General features: G+C 40.0%; 1 protein-coding gene across 1 annotated transcript in view; it reads left to right on the forward strand.

Moving 5' to 3' along the window:
* dcaf5 (ddb1 and cul4 associated factor 5) overlaps window positions 1–17,956 on the forward strand; it is a 57,154-nt gene that overhangs the window by 15,285 nt on the left and 23,913 nt on the right. Inside the window, exons 5-7 of the mRNA XM_041266475.1 lie at window positions 4,143–4,272; window positions 11,317–11,530; window positions 17,495–17,561. Of these exons, the coding sequence (XP_041122409.1) occupies window positions 4,143–4,272; window positions 11,317–11,530; window positions 17,495–17,561 (411 nt within the window). The remainder of the gene's footprint in view (window positions 1–4,142; window positions 4,273–11,316; window positions 11,531–17,494; window positions 17,562–17,956) is intronic.

Here is a 17,956-nt window from a genome sequence, read left to right on the forward strand (position 1 = left end):
AAACGTGCCGCTTTTATGCAGCTGTACTGACACTCGATTGCTAATCAATCATTCAATTGGAGTCGCAGTACAACTGCACGTGAATTAATAAAGTGCAATTCCCCGTGCTCATATATTATTACTTTTTACTTGCACGTGAAGTGCTATGCAATCCTCGTGCCTAAATACAAATATACATTTTAAACACTCATGTTACACAGACCCGTTTATATCCTGTGTACCAATGACTATACACCAACATTAACACACAACATACAACACAATATACACACAGGGTTGGGCATTTTGCCACAGTTCCTAAAAGGGATGATGTTTCAGATTCTGTGTAATAGGATGTAGCTGACAAAATACAGGCTACATCTGTTGTGCACTTCCAATGACTGTATACTGTAGGTCACGAAAGATAGCGCAAATATTTGAAAGCATGACATCTGGTGCTATGCTAAATAAAATAAAGTTTGCTTACACTTGAACTTCATAGGTCATTTCACCTGGTAAGGCAAAGCATCTTACTGGTTGGTTACTAACTGTGCAGAAGGGGGTAGGGACAATTTCACTCCAGAGGACTAAGTAAGTGCAAGACTATCGAAAGCATGGCGTGCAAACAGATTTCTTAAACCTATTGTCGGGCGGATCCAGACTTTCGTGAAGGGGGGATACCTGATACGAAACATACCATTAAAGTAAACAATTATTTTACATTTACTATACAGGATATTCTTTATTTTGCATTGGTTATGCAGTGGGTGCATTCTGCATATAGCTAGCTGTATATATTATTGTGAAAAAATCCCATTAACATCAATATCCATGTGATAATGCATATTCATTGGAATTAGAGCAGCCAACCGATCTTCCCCCATCGTAGAACTTAGCACTGTTTTGGTACGCAAAAGTAGAGCTCTGCTCGGGCCTGAATTTAAATCTTGTCCGAACCCAACCCAAGTCCGAGACCCTTGAAATATTTGCAGCACCGACCTGACCTGACCATCTCCACAAATATATTCCTAATATACGTTATTGAAACTAAGTACCTTCAGTGTAGAGTATCCCAGGGTTCCAGTTAAAGCGTAAATAAAGAAAGAAAAAAGTCACTCTCAATTATTCATAACTCATTTACTTCCTTTCCTAGTTATCCAACACTGCATGATTTGAAAAAATAACAAGTTTCGTCAAAACTTTGTTACCATAAATAGCCACAGAAGATGCTCTTGCAAATTCGCAGACTCATTTTGGACATGCCTATATCATATCAAAGTATTTTCACTGTGCCTCTGCAGAGATGTCTTGCTTGTCATATTTCAGTAATATTTTGCAAGATTTGCATTGTAAAAAGCCACATGGACTTTTATTATCGCTGAATACAACACTGTCGTAATTTTTCCAAACAGTGGATTTGGACATACCCTTTCCAGCAACGGAACGCTCCACTGCTACACATTCTCCTGTGGAGATTATATATAGATGGATGGATGGATGGATTGATAATTTGATTTTTTTTTTAGTCCATCAACCTATCTACAGATGCACCTGCTTTATCATGGTTGCCATGAAGGCATGATAGAAACTGATTTTCACATTTGCCTATGACAGCACATTACGAGTGTGAGAAAACTAAGGGTGAATTAAAGAGCAGTGTTTTAATTTAGTTGTTCCTTACATTTAAACAAATGCATATAGTTTAGGACAAAACAAATACATTTTTTATCATTAACTGGAACGAAACGAGAATGGAACATTTGTGTCATTATCTAAAAAGAGCATGAATTTTCGACTCATGAGAGCTATCAGTTAGGCATTGCTCTTGGGGTTTTTTTTTGTGCATTTGTGTAAGACTGACTGTTAATTTGGTGACGTTGGTGTTTTGCAACGGAACTGTCCCATTAAGACCGCCCATGCAGCATTTGTTGACAGGCTGCAGAAAATGTCAGTTTATCAGCCGAGATGATTATTGTTTGTTATTACTTTGGAAATTAATTATATTCTGTGGTTACTCAGTAAAGCCCAGCAGTGCATCATTTGACAGGCTGCACAAAACGAATAAGCAGGTTTGTGAGACGGTTTAGAGGTAATTTCTGAAAGAACCTATGGGGTGCATGGCGACTGGTTTCCAGAAGTGAGGTTTAGGAAGCCCTAGCACACAGAGGAAGAAAAAATTATACTTAAAATTAAAAACGCTATAATCCACGTACTGATAACACTAACCCAACCCGACCCGAACCATAATATACAAAATACACCCCACCCGACCCGACCCGACCAGAACCGACTAGAACCCAATACTTACTGTCAGGTCCCGTCGGGCTCGGGTCGGGTAGCAAGGCTGTACGTCGAAGCGCTGTAAGAGAGCGTTCTGCTTCAGCACTGGTAACTGGGATTATACATGTGATCCGCAGCAGCTTGTACAAGCTCAGAAGTAATTCTTTATCGCAGTGTCTTAAGGATGCAAGCAAACTGCTTGGCATTTGGTGCTACATGTCAACATTTCTGATCCACGTGTCTCCACATTCCTAGCTCTATAGCGAGACTCTCATATCATGGCATGTCATTGTCGTTGGGAGCCTCGACTTTAAGGGCTCATCCTTTCCTCACATAACTGAGAAATACACCTTTTTTTTCTTCTATAATGTTAGAGCACTGTGTATTGTGTCATCATTCAAGGAAAATTATTAAGAGTAACTCGACCACCAATCCGATCTGTGTTAGACATGACAAACGCTGAATTAAATTTAAATGTAAATTCTGCACTAGATTTACAATTCCACATTTAAGATGTAATTGCTTGCTAGATGCAATACAAGTACAAAGCATGTAAGGAACTGGAATGAAGCTTACCTTTTTGAAACAAAAGCCAACATCAACCCTCGTCTTTTGCGATCCATGCTGCAGTCTGTCTGTCTGAAATGTTATGGCAGGGGCCGGGGCAGCGGTAGCGTGAAGTCCTTGCGGAGAGATGCTGACACAGAAATAAAATTTAAAAATCACCACTAGTCATTTGAGACCTACAGTATATAATGAGTGGATGTGCATGGCATGTAACACTGTTGGGATTATTTTGTTAGTTCCAGTCATTTCTCCAGCCAGTGGTAATATCAGTTAAGTCTGTAGTATAGTTATTTCATTGAATGCCTATGATGAAGACTTTCAACTCCATCGTTCTGTGCATTGTAAGTGACGACAACCTATGATCTTTACTTGCGGGGACTTTAAAGCCTCTTTTTGCTGAATGTACTGGTACAATAATACACCGGGTTTGCAATGAATTCAACATTTACGCTGATGAATAGTAAAGAAACAGATCAGGTGTGTTATGAATCTTATTGAAATAACAACCTGTGCTAGTTTGTAGTGTTTGTGGTGGATAGTGTGTGTTAAAAGGAGTGCTACCAAAGGTTTTACTATCACTGTTCTCAGCACTTAGTATACTGGCATCACTGTTCTCAGCACTTAGTATACTGGCATCACTGTTCTCAGCCCTTAGTATACTGGCATCACTGTTCTCAGCCCTTAGTATACTGGCATCACTGTTCTCAGCCCTTACTATACTGGCATCACTGTTCTCAGCCCTTAGTATACTGGCGTCACTGTTTTCAGCCCTTAGTATACTGGCGTCACTGTTCTCAGCCCTTAGTATACTGGCATCACTGGCCTACTTTTTCTTTTAGTTCTTTGCATGCTTTTTGTTTTTCATTTTGGGAAATGCAGATATTTCAAAGGTAACTCTGTGGTTGGAAAGTTGCTAGTGTGACCTCATGTGTTGTAAATTCGCACCAATGGTGTAACTGCCACCAGATGATGTGACCTGAGTCACAGGATCCAGGATGCAGCAGCTTGTCTATGCCATTGTATTTGAAATATTTGCAAATTCTGAATTAACATAAAATAACAAGAGAAGAAGCAGAAGAGCACAATGAAAGAGATAGTGTTTTTAAAGCTAACACAAGATAATGAATATATTTGAAAGCATTGGTTAGCCCTCTTTCAACAACCTTTATAAACAATTCCAAACTTTTAAAACCACAGGGGGCACTATAACTAAGATTACTGTCTGTTTTTGGGGGTCAAAGTGGATACGGGGTTGAAGCATGTTTGTCTGTTTTTCTTAATCAGCTTGTGAGCAGTGTTCATGTTCTGTATTTCAGAGCCCTTCTGTTTGGCCAACTACCCCTCTGCGTTTCACAGCGTGATGTTTAACCCTGTGGAGCCCAGGCTGCTCGCCACTGCCAACTCGAAGGAGGGAGTGGGGCTGTGGGACATCCGCAAGCCACGGAGGTGAGCCTTGACTGAGGAATTCTCACTGTCTGACTTCCTGCTGGTTAGCAGTTAGGGAAGTTCTGTCATTGCAGTAATTCTACTCCCCCACTAGATGGCAGGCTACAGTAACTTTGTAGCTCCTGTAAAGTCTTTCTGCTTGAGAGAGGGGTGTTGATTGTATTTGACAATGGAACAGAATATTGGGGGAGTGGAGTGGTAGTTGTTCCTCTTAATTCAGCCTTAGGACAGCTTCTTTGTGATTGCATTAGACCTACAATAAGTACAATGTTAGGATACCAGGGTAATTTCCCCTAAAATGTGCTTTTCTGAAATTGTAGGATTTCAAGTGTTTCCAGGGCAGCCCTAATAAGAACGTAAGAACATAAGAAAGTTTACAAACGAGAGGAGGCCATTCGGCCCATCTTGCTCGTTTGGTTGTTATTAGCTTATTGATCCCAAAATCTCATCAAGCAGCTTCTTGAAGGATCCCAGGGTGTCAGCTTCAACAACATTACTGGGGAGTTGATTCCAGACCCTCACAATTCTCTGTGTAAAAAAGTGTCTCCTATTTTCTGTTCTGAATGCCCCTTTTTCTAAACTCCATTTGTGACCCCTGGTCCTTGTTTCTTTTTTCAGGCTGAAAAAGTCCCTTGGGTCGACACTGTCAATACCTTTTAGAATTTTGAATGCTTAAATTAGGTCGCCACGTAGTCTTCTTTGTTCAAGACTGAACAGATTCAATTCTTTTAGCCTGTCTGCATATGACATGCCTTTTAAGCCCGGAATAATTCTGGTCGCTCTTCTTTGCACTCTTTCTAGAGCAGCAATATCTTTTTTATAGCGAGGTGACCAGAACTGAACACAATATTCAAGATGAGGTCTTACTAGTGCATTGTACAGTTTTAACATTACTTCCCTTGATTTAAATTCAACACTTTTCACAATGTATCCGAGCATCTTGTTAGCCTTTTTTATAGCTTCCCCACATTGTCTAGATGAAGACATTTCTGAGTCAACAAAAACTCCTAGGTCTTTTTCATAGATTCCTTCTCCAATTTCAATATCTCCCGTATGATATTTATAATGTACATTTTTATTTCCTGCGTGCAGTACCTTACACTTTTCTCTATTAAATGTCATTTGCCATGTGTCTGCCCAGTTCTGAATCTTGTCTAGATCATTTTGAATGACCTTTGCTGCTGCAACAGTGTTTGCCACTCCTCCTACTTTTGTGTCGTCTGCAAATTTAACAAGTTTGCTTACTATACCAGAATCTAAATCATTAATGTAGATTAGGAATAGCAGAGGACCTAATACTGATCCCTGTGGTACACCGCTGGTTACCACACTCCATTCTGAGGTTTTTCCTCTAATCAGTACTTTCTGTTTTCTACATGTTAACCACTCCCTAATCCATGTACATGTGTTTCCTTGAATCCCAACTGCGTTCAGTTTGAGAATTAATCTTTTGTGCGGGACTTTGTCAAAAGCTTTCTGGAAATCTAAATAAACCATGTCATATGCTTTGCAATTATCCATTATCGATGTTGCATCCTCAAAAAAATCAAGCAAGTTAGTTAGACACGATCTCCCTTTCCTAAAACCATGTTGACTATCTCCCAGGACCCTGTTACCATATAGGTAATTTTCCATTTTGGATCTTATTATAGTTTCCATAAGTTTGCATATAATAGAAGTCAGGCTTACTGGTCTGTAGTTACCTGGTTCAGTTTTGTTTCCCTTTTTGTGGATCGGTATTACGTTTGCAATTTTCCAGTCTGTCGGTACCACCCCTGTGTCAAGAGACTGCTGCATGATCTTGGTTAGCGGTTTGTAAATTACTTCTTTCATTTCTTTGAGTACTACTGGGAGGATCTCATCCGGCCCAGGGGATTTGTTTATTTTAAGAGCTCCTAGTCCCTTTAACACTTCTGCCTCAGTTATGCTAAAGTTATTTAAAACTGGATAGGAACTGGATGACATGTGGGGCATGTTGTCAGTATCTTCCTTTGTAAAAACTTGTGAAAAGTAATCATTTAACATATTTGCTATTTTTTTTTCTTCATCTACGATTTCTTTGCCATTTGTATCTCTTAAACATTTAATCTCCTCTTTGAATGTTCTCTTGCTGTTGTAATATTGGAAAAACATTTTGGAATTGGTTTTAGCTCCCTTAGCAATGTTTATTTCTATTTCTCTCTTGGCCTTTCTAACTTCCTTTTTGACTTGCGTTTGCAGTTCTGTGTACTCTTTCTGCGTACTTTCTTTTTGGTCCTTTTTTAATGCTCTGTAAAGTGCCTTTTTTCGCTGAATATTTTTTTTAATTGATCTATTAAACCATTTTGGCAATTTAGTTTTACATTTAGATTTGTCTACTTTAGGGATATAATTGTTTTGCGCCTCTAGTACTACATTTTTGAAGAACAACCATCCTCCTTCTGTGGGTGTTTTCTCTATTTTACTCCAATCTACTTCTGTTAGTCTCTGTTTCATACCTTCATAGTTTGCTTTTCTAAAATTGTAAACCTTAGCTTTAGTCTTTACTTTTGGGGATTTAAAAAACACTTCAAATGAGACCATGTTGTGGTCTGAGTTTGCCAGTGGTTCTCTGACCTCTGTTTTAGTTATTCTAAAATAATACAAATACTGTGGATGGTCAGCTGGGTCCATCTGCTCAGTGCCTTGTGCCACAGATGTGTCTTTTACTTTGCATTTCTGTTGCACTGTTTGAAGTATCAGCTGGGAAGGAACTGCAGCTATTTGTGGAACTGAAAGATGTCACAGGTTTCTAGGCATAAGAGGAGAATTCAGAATTTCAACAGCCTCCAAATCCAATATATGAATGCATACTAAAATAAAAGATTAGAAGAAATAGTGATACTAAATATATTAAAACACACAAGTAACAATCTATAAAACAGAATTTCAGAATGTGTAGATATATAGAAATATGAATATCTCTCTCTCTCTGGACAGATTTCACTGTTTCAACATTATCTAGCTTGCATGATCATCTTAGAAACGTATTGGGTAACTTCCTGAGCTTGCTTCATTTAGAGAACGTAAACATACAGACACGATCACCTTTTTAATAAAATTCAGATTTTATACTGCCATTTATTCTCTGTTAGATGGCAGAATGATTTCAGTTTTGATGCATTGACTCCTTGGACAAAATCTAACTGCACTCTTCACTTTGACCTTTGATGATAGTCCTATTGGGTTGATGTGATGCCTTGCTTTCCAGATGATAAACATGCCTCATATTCTGTGATTCTTTGGTCAAACTTGATCATTGATGGTACAAGAATTTTATTTTTTTATTTATTTTTTTTGCAAATCTGCCATGGCTAGTATCAACGCTTCATATTTTACTAACCAATTGATTTTCACCATTTAATGACACAGACCCCTGCTTTTCAGACAGTGTCTTTACAAGCTGTATTCCAGGATCACTCAGTAAAAGTCCATTACAGATGGATTCCTGTAGAAGTTAACCAATTCACTGCCACATTGCCCCCCCCCCGGATGATCTGCATGACATTATGTCTTCCACTTTTTGATCCCCCAGACATAATATAATTAGACTGGCTGCTTTTTATATTTTAATCGGTAAAGCTCGTTAAACGTCGAATTCCCCAAAAATATGAGTTCGAATGAAATAAATTTATATAGGGTAAACGTTGGTAAAACCACTCGCTATTTTTTTCTTACCAAAAATAATAATTTAGAAGTCATCTCTAGTCTCTGTGTAGTTTTTATACTTTCTGTCTGTCCCAGTCTCTGTTCCACTCTGAATGGCTATGGGTCGCTGCCAGTCAGCTAACTCAGTGGTCCCTAAATAGCTAGTGGCTGAATCTCATTGGCTGAAGCAGTGCTAGAAACTTCTCATTAGTTTATAAATGACTGTCGTTCACATCGCCTACTTTGAAATTAGCGAGCTAAGGAAGAGGTAGGCTTTTGCTATTATAGGTATATACGGTGACAGTTACTAGTTTGATTTGAAAATGGGGTGCAAGAGAACTCTTAATGAGTAGTGTGCACAATGCCCTGATCGACGGCTGAAGTCTGTGTGGCAGGATGAAGCGGGCCCGTCTGCCTTGCCTCCAGTGACTGAGTTCAGCTGTGCTGAAGCAGGAGAGGGGTGGAGCTCAGAATAATAAGTGCATGTTAGTTCTGTTTAACTGTCTTATATTTTGTTTTGTGCTTATTATTTTAACTTGTAAATGTGTGCTATAAAAGTCGGTGCAATACACTTTATATGCTATGTTTTCTACGGTTTATTTGAGACAATTTTTTAATTTGTGTAGGAACTTTACCTTTACAAGGTATAGCTTCGCCGTGACCAAACGTTATTTCAATTAGAATGTTGGTAACCCCATGGTTTTGTTGCATGTTGAATATGATAAAGGGGTTTCTCTAAATGAGACGTTTTTCAATGGCATAAAAAGTCTGTTTTTTTTTTTTTTTTAAGCATAAAGGTTGATTTCACCCATGCTCCTCTAGAACTGAAAAATAAAGAACGTAAAAACTGTAAATTTGACAAAAAAATTTGACAATTTTGTCGATTTGACAAAAAAATAAAAATAAAATGGTAGCCAGCCTAAATATAATCGCATATAAGATGGTCAAAGTTTTCGTCACAAACAAATAAAATAATTTAAACATTTTTAAACCCGGGATAATTCTGGTTGTTCTTCTTTGCACTCTTTCTAGAGCAGCAATATCCTTTTTTGTAGCGAGGTGACCAGAACTGAACAAAACATTCTAGATAAGGTTTTACTAATGCGTTGTACAGTTTTAACATTACTTCCCTTGATTTAAATTCAACACTTTTTACTATATATCCAAGCATTTTGTTGGCCTTTTTTTTTTTTTTAGCTTCCCCACATTATCTAGATGAAGACATTTCTAAGTCAGCATAAACTAATTTTCATAGATTCCTTCTTCAATTTCAGTACCTCCCATATGGTATTTATATTGCACATTTTTATTGCCTGCATGCAGTACCTTACACTTTTTTATATTAAATGTAATTTGCCATGTGTCTAAATAAACCATGTCATATGCTTTGCAATTTTCCATTGTCGATGTTGCAACCTCAACATCATGCAAATTAGTTAGACACGATCTCCCTTTCCTAAAACCATGCTGACTCTCTCCCAGGATACTGTTACCATGTAGGTAATTTTCCATTTTGGATCTTATTATAGTTTCCATAAGTTTACATATAGAGCACAGAAAGTTTACATATAATAGAACACAAGGGTTGTCGGTACAACCCCTGTCTCAAGAGACTGTTGCATGATCTTAGTTGGCGGTTTGTAAATAACTTCTTTCATTTCTTTGAGTACTATTGGGAGGATCTCATCTGGCCCAGGGGATTTGTTTATTTTAAGAGCTTCTAGTCCCTTTAACATTTCTGCCTCAGTTATGCTAAAGTTATTTAAAACAGGGCTGTGTGTTTTCATGTGTAGGGCTGTGATGTGTGTAGGGTAGTAAGGTGGTACACTACATTCTGGTAGGCAATGTTATACATGAAAATCAATACAATATGTTACTTTTTTTTTAGTTTGTTATAAACCAGTGCATATCAGCACTGCATTCCCAACTAACATGCAGACAGGAAAGCTGGATCCAGATTCTTACTCACCACTGCATTCCCAACCGACATTCGTGTGACTAGACGTCCCAGTAAAGTTGGGATCGTCCTGATATTAGGAGTTTGTCCCACGTCCTGATCGCGTCATGCTTTAAAAATACTTACCTTGCACATTTTATAAGAATAAGAACGATGTTGATAAAGTGCAGCATGCTGTCTCGTCAGAAACTGGCCCATTTGCTGCCTGTTTTTTCTCATTCATGATGCTATTTGGGACAGAGAATGTTCAATTTTGACACAACTTTGTTGATATATTATCAACTCTCAACTGTTTTTACCTCTTCGATTGAGGATTTCTGTGAACATATACAAAACCATTTTGAAAAAACACTTGGATAGAAGCGCAGCTCTACTGAAACCCCATGCATATACACCTGTCTATCCAGTGCTATTGTCTGAAACAAATGCAACCAGAAATTCAATCCCATCCACTAATTCAGAAGTTATTGTGTCCTGCCAAAGACATAAAGAAGTGTGTTTTTTATAGTATTAAACAAAGTGTGCAAGTGCACCAAATTCTGGGGAGGCGTTTCTTCCATTTGGTGGTCGATGATATATGTAGCAGATGTAATGAAGTAAAGGATCCCGGGTATGTGTCGTGTACATGGAAAAAAAGAGCTGTGGAACAAAACGTGTAACAAATAACCTGAGGCTTAAACAAATATATATTTTGTATGGCTGACAATACAGAGCAGCTGTTCCCTTTGTCTGTGGCACAGATCCGAAACCCGGGTTGAAAGACCTATATGCAACCAATCAATAAATAAGAACAGTGTGGTTGCAAATATTTAAAAAGGTCATGGTGGTGCATTCAGTAAAGGCGCTCCGCGTAGAGTGCAGGATGTGACCTATAGCCTAGAGATTGCAGGTTCAAATTCAGGCTATGTCACTGCTGACTGTGACCGGGGGTTCCTAGAGGTTGGCACACAATTGGCTGAGTCCAGCCCGGGTAGGGCGGGCTTAGGTTGGCAGCGCAGTCCACGGTTCACTAAGCATCAGCGACCCCTGTGGACCTGCGGGTCTGCAGTGGAGCCATTCAGATCTGTGTTGTCCTCCGACACTATAGGTCTGGTGGCTTCGCTGTGGATTCGTAGTGTGAAACATGACAGAGAACATGTGTTTCAGCCTCTGCTTCCTGAGTCGCCAGGGGTTTGCAGCGGTGAACCGGGATAAAAAGTAATAATTGGGCATTCCAAATTGGGGAGAAAACTGGGGTTAAAAAAAAAAAAAAAGGTCATGGTATATACAAAATACTTTGCTTTATTTTTGTATTTAATTTTTTTACATAAGGTGTTGAGGAAGTCCCTTTGGTGCATTTGAGCTGGAATAACCCTGTTAAACAGCGAGTGGTGATTCATGCTGGTTCCAGCTCCTGATCTTTCCCCTTCTCCCCCTCTCAGCTCCCTGTTGCGGTACGGAGGGAACCTGTCCCTGCAGAGCGCTATGAGTGTTCGCTTCAACAGCACGGGCACCCAGCTGCTGGCCTTGCGGCGCCGCCTTCCCCCGGTCCTCTATGAGCTACACTCCCGCCTCCCCAGCTTCCAGTTCGACAACCAGGGCTACTTCAACTCCTGCACCATGAAGAGCTGCTGCTTCGCTGGGGACCGGGACCAGGTGACGAATATTCTATGTGTTTGTGAGGATAAAACCCCATCTCAGCACTGTAATCACCTGGAATATACTGCCGTGTTTTCAATTGCAACTTAGTTCCTTCATGCGACGCTGTCACAAAGACGGCCGGAGTGGGTTGAGTCAGACCAGAGTCAGGAAATAAACGACAGAGAGGTGGAGTTTGGTGGAGCTGAGCGAATGCTTTCGCTCAGCATTTAATAAATAAACAAACAGACAGAAAATAAGTGGTTGTAACAATACAAAAACAGGACACGGCACATTCGCCAAAATAACCAGACAAACAAAAATGGAGTAACACTACACAAAACCGGGTGAGCAGATATTTTAACTATTATTCTTACAATTATTCACTATTACCTCCGTCTCCTATCCCGTTCTCTACTCACCGAACACACAACCCAGAGTGGGTGAAAACATGCTGCCTTTATGCAGCTGTACCGTGACTCGACTGCTACTCAGTCATTCAATTGGAGTCACAGTATAACTGCACGTGAATTAATAAAGTGCAATTCCGCATGCTCAAGTATTACATTTTACTTGCACGTGAAGTGCTGTGCAATCCTCGTGCCTAAATACAAATATACATTTTAAACACTTGTGTTACACAGACCCGTTTATATCCCATGTACCAATGACTATACACCAACATTTTTTTAACACACCACATGCAACATATAACAGAAAATACACACAGGGGCGGGCACTTTGTCACAGACGCCTTAAGTTGAAGTGTATCTGCAGAGAGTGTTCGATAAATATTGTTCACTAACTTCAAATAAATTATCACAATAAAGTCTAATTCACCTTTACCACTCATATTGGAAAATCTGAGACCTGGGAAATATGGTAATACATATTAGATAACATTTACTGCCATTATTTTGTTAGAACCATGAACCTTAAGACCCGCCTTTGTATTTAAAGTGAGCGTGATGCTCAGGTGGTACTCAATACCTGATGTTTCTGAATCGATATTTCTATGTAGGTTGCTATGCTAATGAGAGATAAGGAAATACTTTTTAAAGGCTGTGTACAGACAAACAGAAAGACAGACAGACAGACAAAGGGCTTCAATCTACAGTGTTGTCAGACCCTCAACTTTAAACCCATTGCTATGTACAGACACAAACCCATATCTACAGACAGACAGCGTCAGCCAGCTAGCTTCTTCAGTCACCAGCATCACTGCCACATTAGTGAAGTGTATTTTGAGGGTGAAGTGCAATGCCACGCATATCATCGGTCATGATTCTCACAGTGCTATGAACTCTGTAGCTAGTCTGGTGCTCTCTGGGTTCCTCAGACATTACATCATACCCAACCCCTACTTGTTAATATGATGGCGGCGCTCGGGTGTCTCAGGAATGTGCTGCTCTTTTCATCTTCATATAAAGTGCACCGGTGCTCAGATTTTTCCAGCAGTTCGCAAGTCTGGATGAATAAACAACTGAAGCTTTCCATTTGTGCTCCATATCAGCACTGCATTCCCAACTGACATGCAGACAGGAAAGCTGGCTCCAGATTCTTACTCAGCACTGCATTCCCAACCGACATTGGTGTGACCAGCGTCCTGATATTAGGGGTTTGTCCCAGAAAAGACAGAGCAGAAGAACAAAGGCGACCTCAACTTACAGTTGTTGTCAGACCCTAACTGTAAACCCATTGCATATGTAAGACGTCCCGATTGAGGTTTACAGCCAGCTAGACTTCTTCAGTCACCAGGACAATTTTTTCCCCCATGGGCCCCACATTAGTGAACGTGTATTTGAGGGTTGAAGTGCCGCAATAGCCACGCATGATCATCGGTCATGATCTCACAGTGCTAGGGTGAACTTTGTAGCTAGTACGGGGGCCCTCTCTGGGTTCACTCAGACATTACATACATACCCAACCCCTAATTGGTATATATGATGGCGGGCTCGCGGTGTCTAAGGAATGCTGCTCTGCTCTTTTCATCGTCATATGTAAAGTGCACCGGTGATAGATTTTTCCAGCAGTTCGCAAGTCGTGGATGAATTATCTATAAACAACTGAAGCTTTCCATTTGTTGACCCCTCCATATCAGCACTGCATGTCCCAATGCACTGCAGACCGCGAAATGCTGCGCCCAGATCTTACTCAGCAAGCATTCCAACCGACATGTGTGACCAGCGTCCTGCATATTACTGTCAGGACGCCATTTGTCCCGATTTTTAGAGTAAACGTTGAAAACCCAAGCGTAAAATGTGAAATTTTTATTTTCTTGTTAAGAAATTTAAGTATATGTGGCTGCTGTACTGTCTCACGGTGCAACAGTTTAATCTCTAAGGGGACAATTTTGACGATCAAAATAACTCCATTAACCCTTTGCAGTCCTACGTCGGACCCTGTCCGACATCATCAAAAAGACGTAAAGCGCAGGTTTCTAGTCATTTTTTTTCCGGAAAAAGCAGAGAAAACCTTTCAATGGCCGAGTGAGACCGATAGGAGCCGAATGAAACTGGAAAAAAAGGGCGTATCTCATAGCCCCATCCACTACAGGATAACATGGACATAGCAAAGGAGGTAGCTGCTTCTGCATCCAGCACTCAAAGAATATCACAGACATTTGCGGAGCTTTTTGGAGATGTTACAGTAATAAAATAATGGCTTGGATCGCATTAGTGAGGAGTTTGGTGATAAAATGAGTGATCAGGAGAGGATTTATCGGTATGAATATCTATAAAGAGGTATGTAAAAAATACAACAAACAAGGGGTGCGGCTTGGCTGTAGATACAGTACTGAGTGTCCTTTTGCAATGCAATCCCTTTTTAAACCTGTTTTAATATGAAAAAAAATTAATTAAACAGCGTGTGTAAAAAAAACTCAGTGTGTGAAAATAAATTGGACCTGATGTGCCTGACAAGTGCTGAATAAATGGACTGTAAAGGGTTAACTGAGCTGGGGCTTTCCACTCTGGGGTGGTTTATTGACCCCTGTTACCATCACTTCAGCTAGAACAATGCATTACCATCACCTCTACAGAACAATACATTACCATCACCCCTGCAAGAACAATACATTACCATCACCTCTACAAGAACAGTGCATTACCATCACCTACAAAAACAATACATTACCATCACCTCAACAAAACAATACATTACCATTACCCCCGCAAGAACAATACATTACCATCACCTCTACAAGAACAGTGCATTACCATCACCTACAAAAACAATACATTACCATCACCTCTACAATAACAATACATTACCATCACCTCTACAAGAACAGTGCATTACAATAACCTACAAGAACAGTGCATTACCATAACCTACAAGAACAATAAATTACCATTTCCTCTACAAGAACAATACATTACCATCACCTCTACAAGAACAGCGTATTACCATCACCTCTTCAAGAACAATGCATTACTATCACCTCTACAGAACAGTACATTACCATCACCTACAAGAACAATACATTCCCATCACCTCTACAAGAACAATACATTACCATCACCTACAAGAACAATACATTCCCATCACCTCTACAAGAACAATACATTACCATCACCTCTACAAGAACGGTGCTTTTCCATCACCTCCTCAAGAACAATGCATTTCCATCACCTACAAGAAAAACACATTACCATCACCTCTACAAGAACAGTGCTTTTCCATCACCTCCTCAAGAACAGTACATTACCATCACTTGTACAAGAGCAATACAGTCAAAGGACACGTGTGGAAAATCAGGGTTATACATTTTAGGAGTTGTTCGGATCATTCGGTTACAGGTCTGGCCAAAAGTTTTGCTTCACCCTTTAAAATTAACTAATTTAGCTTCATAAAGTCAAATGAAACCTGCTGAATTATGTTACGTTATCATATTGAATTACATACCACTTTGCAGTTTTCCATATACTTAACGAAAAACTGAACAAAAGGTAAAAAATGTGACATTTCAAAATCGAACCTGAAATATTGTACTACTGTTACTTTTGCGATATCATTTTGTAGTTTCTTTGATTACATTATGTTAAAAAAAATATGTAAATTATGTTCATAGTTTTTTTTTTTTTTTTTTTAAATTGTGCCACAATCCTAAAATTGAACTGAACAGTCTGTACTTGATAGAGGCCCAGGACTGAATGGCAGACAGGGGGTGTTGAGGACTGAGATTTGAGTGAGGTGTAAAAATCTACACGCATGGGCTCCCAGATGCACCATTGCTGGGGATTCTGGCAGGAGTGTTGCTTTGGCTCTGGTGCACCCATGGGTTAGAGATGCAAAACCTGCAGAGACTGTTTCTCCTCATCACGCTACAGCAGACCCTAGTGGCCAGTTCAGACAGATTCCTACAGGGCTAGCCTTAGTCCTCCAGAATCCTGTGAATCTCTGACCTCCACTGAGTTCCTGGGTGTAAAGAGATCATGGGCCCACTGATCTTCATTTCACCTGAGCTGATTTTGTATTTGCTGCGGTGAGGGAATGTTAACTTATTGGTCACTCTAAATTATTAAAAGTAAATAAAACTAACAAGAACAGATGCAGAGAGAATTGCAAGCATGAACATTCGTTGAGCATCCAGAGTTACTAACATCTGCCTGACTCGTTACTCAACACAGCAGGAATGTTCAGCCGAGACTTGCGTGTACCAGCAAAATGAAACACTTGGACCTCTCTCAATAGCTGCAGTGTACAGAGTGTGAGGAGGCGTTACCTCCCAGAGGGGTAGTTTACTTGCCTTGTGTTGGGCAGTATCAATGCACGGCTTCTCAACTTTGCACACCCCAGCAGCCTCTAAGAATCCAGCCGTTTGTTTCAATTGGGAGTTAATCCTGCAAGGTTTTCCAGCACCCACAGACCAGCCCTCTCCGCTTTTAAATAGCTGCTTGGAAGTATGTATATCTGACATCAGTAACAGTGCACTGCTGTGTGCTTTCAGGTTGAAACAAAAACCTGGGCTGTTCTGGCGCCTCAAATTGGGAGCCAGAGCAGTAAAATAAGCATAATATGTTTTTATTGGAGCCTGCGGAACAGTAGGAGGAGCCCCTGGTATAATCTGAAGCCTGCTGTACAGTCAGGTTTTTAATCGTTTATTCATTCAGTTTTCTGTTGTTAATTCGGCGATCATTGTAACAGCTTGCTAAACATCCCATAATGCCATTCTCTATATGTCAGTGAGGTTATTGCTTCTTAGGGGTAGATTCATTCCACAAATTGAGATAGCATGATGGATAAGACCTGTATTTTCCTGATTTCTGGCACTGTTCAGTCAGACTTCCAGACAGCTCACCTGGTGAAGACATGGCCGCGTGGTGTGCAGGGGGAGTCACACAGTACAGTCAGCACAGTGCTTCCTGTCTGTACAAAGAAGCATTGGCTCTGGTGCTCTTGTGGCTTCTTTGTCCTCAAGGGTTCGGTAGCTCATTGATATCTGCTCTCAAGTTCCTGGGTGTAAAGAGACGATTGGCTTGGCTGTGGTATCAGGGGATACCTACTGACTTTCATTTTCCCTGAGTTGTTGTGGGAAATGGCTGCAGTAAGAGAGTGTAATTGGACATTTGAAACTGGTGAGAAAAGCAGGCGTAAAGTAATTGGGCACAAGAGTTTTTTTTTTTCATTTTTAAGTTTTTACAAAGAACATTTGAGATATTTGCTGGGTTATACAAAAAACTGACTTTAACCGTGATCTTGTTAGGCTTCCATTCTGCAATTTAAATTTTCCAAACCAAATCAAAAATGAAAAAAGGACATATTTATAACTTCTACTGCTGTTGTGCTCACAGAGGGACCTGAACCGGTATTGAATCATTTATTACATTATAGTTATGGCGGCACAATTAACTTTGATTTACTTCAGACCCTAGTGACAAGCATCCAAAAAGATCCAAAAGCTACAACCTTAAAAAGGTTAACTGGTCGCCTTTTAGAATGAATCCAACACTAATCCACACAACTGTGATTCTTTTCCAGTACATCCTGTCGGGATCGGATGACTTTAACCTGTACATGTGGAGGATTCCTAAGGACCCTGAGGCTGGTGAGTGGTCAGCCTATACTCCTGACTGTACTCCTGACTCTACTCCAGCCTCAACTCTCTTCAGGTCGGACAGGGATGGTAAAGGCCCCGAAGACTGGTCAAAACATTTCTTACTGTATTTCTGTTTTTTAACTGTGTTGCATTGAAGTGTATTTTTTAGTTTGAAGTAGTGTAGTTTGGTCGTTTAATTAACACTCGGTAAACTTTGAATTAGAGTAACTTCACAAACTGAAAACATTAAAAAAGAAGCTTAGACAGTGTTTAGCACAGGCTGGAGTCTGCAGCTCATTGATGGGAAAGTGCACCTTCTGTTTTCAGCATACTATAGGAAATAACTCCCATATTTCTGTTAATCCCTGGTTCTTCATTAAAACCCCATGAAATCTGTTCAATCA

Source organism: Polyodon spathula, chromosome 12 (genome assembly GCF_017654505.1).
Source record: "Polyodon spathula isolate WHYD16114869_AA chromosome 12, ASM1765450v1, whole genome shotgun sequence".
In the NCBI taxonomy this organism is placed as follows: domain Eukaryota; kingdom Metazoa; phylum Chordata; class Actinopteri; order Acipenseriformes; family Polyodontidae; genus Polyodon; species Polyodon spathula.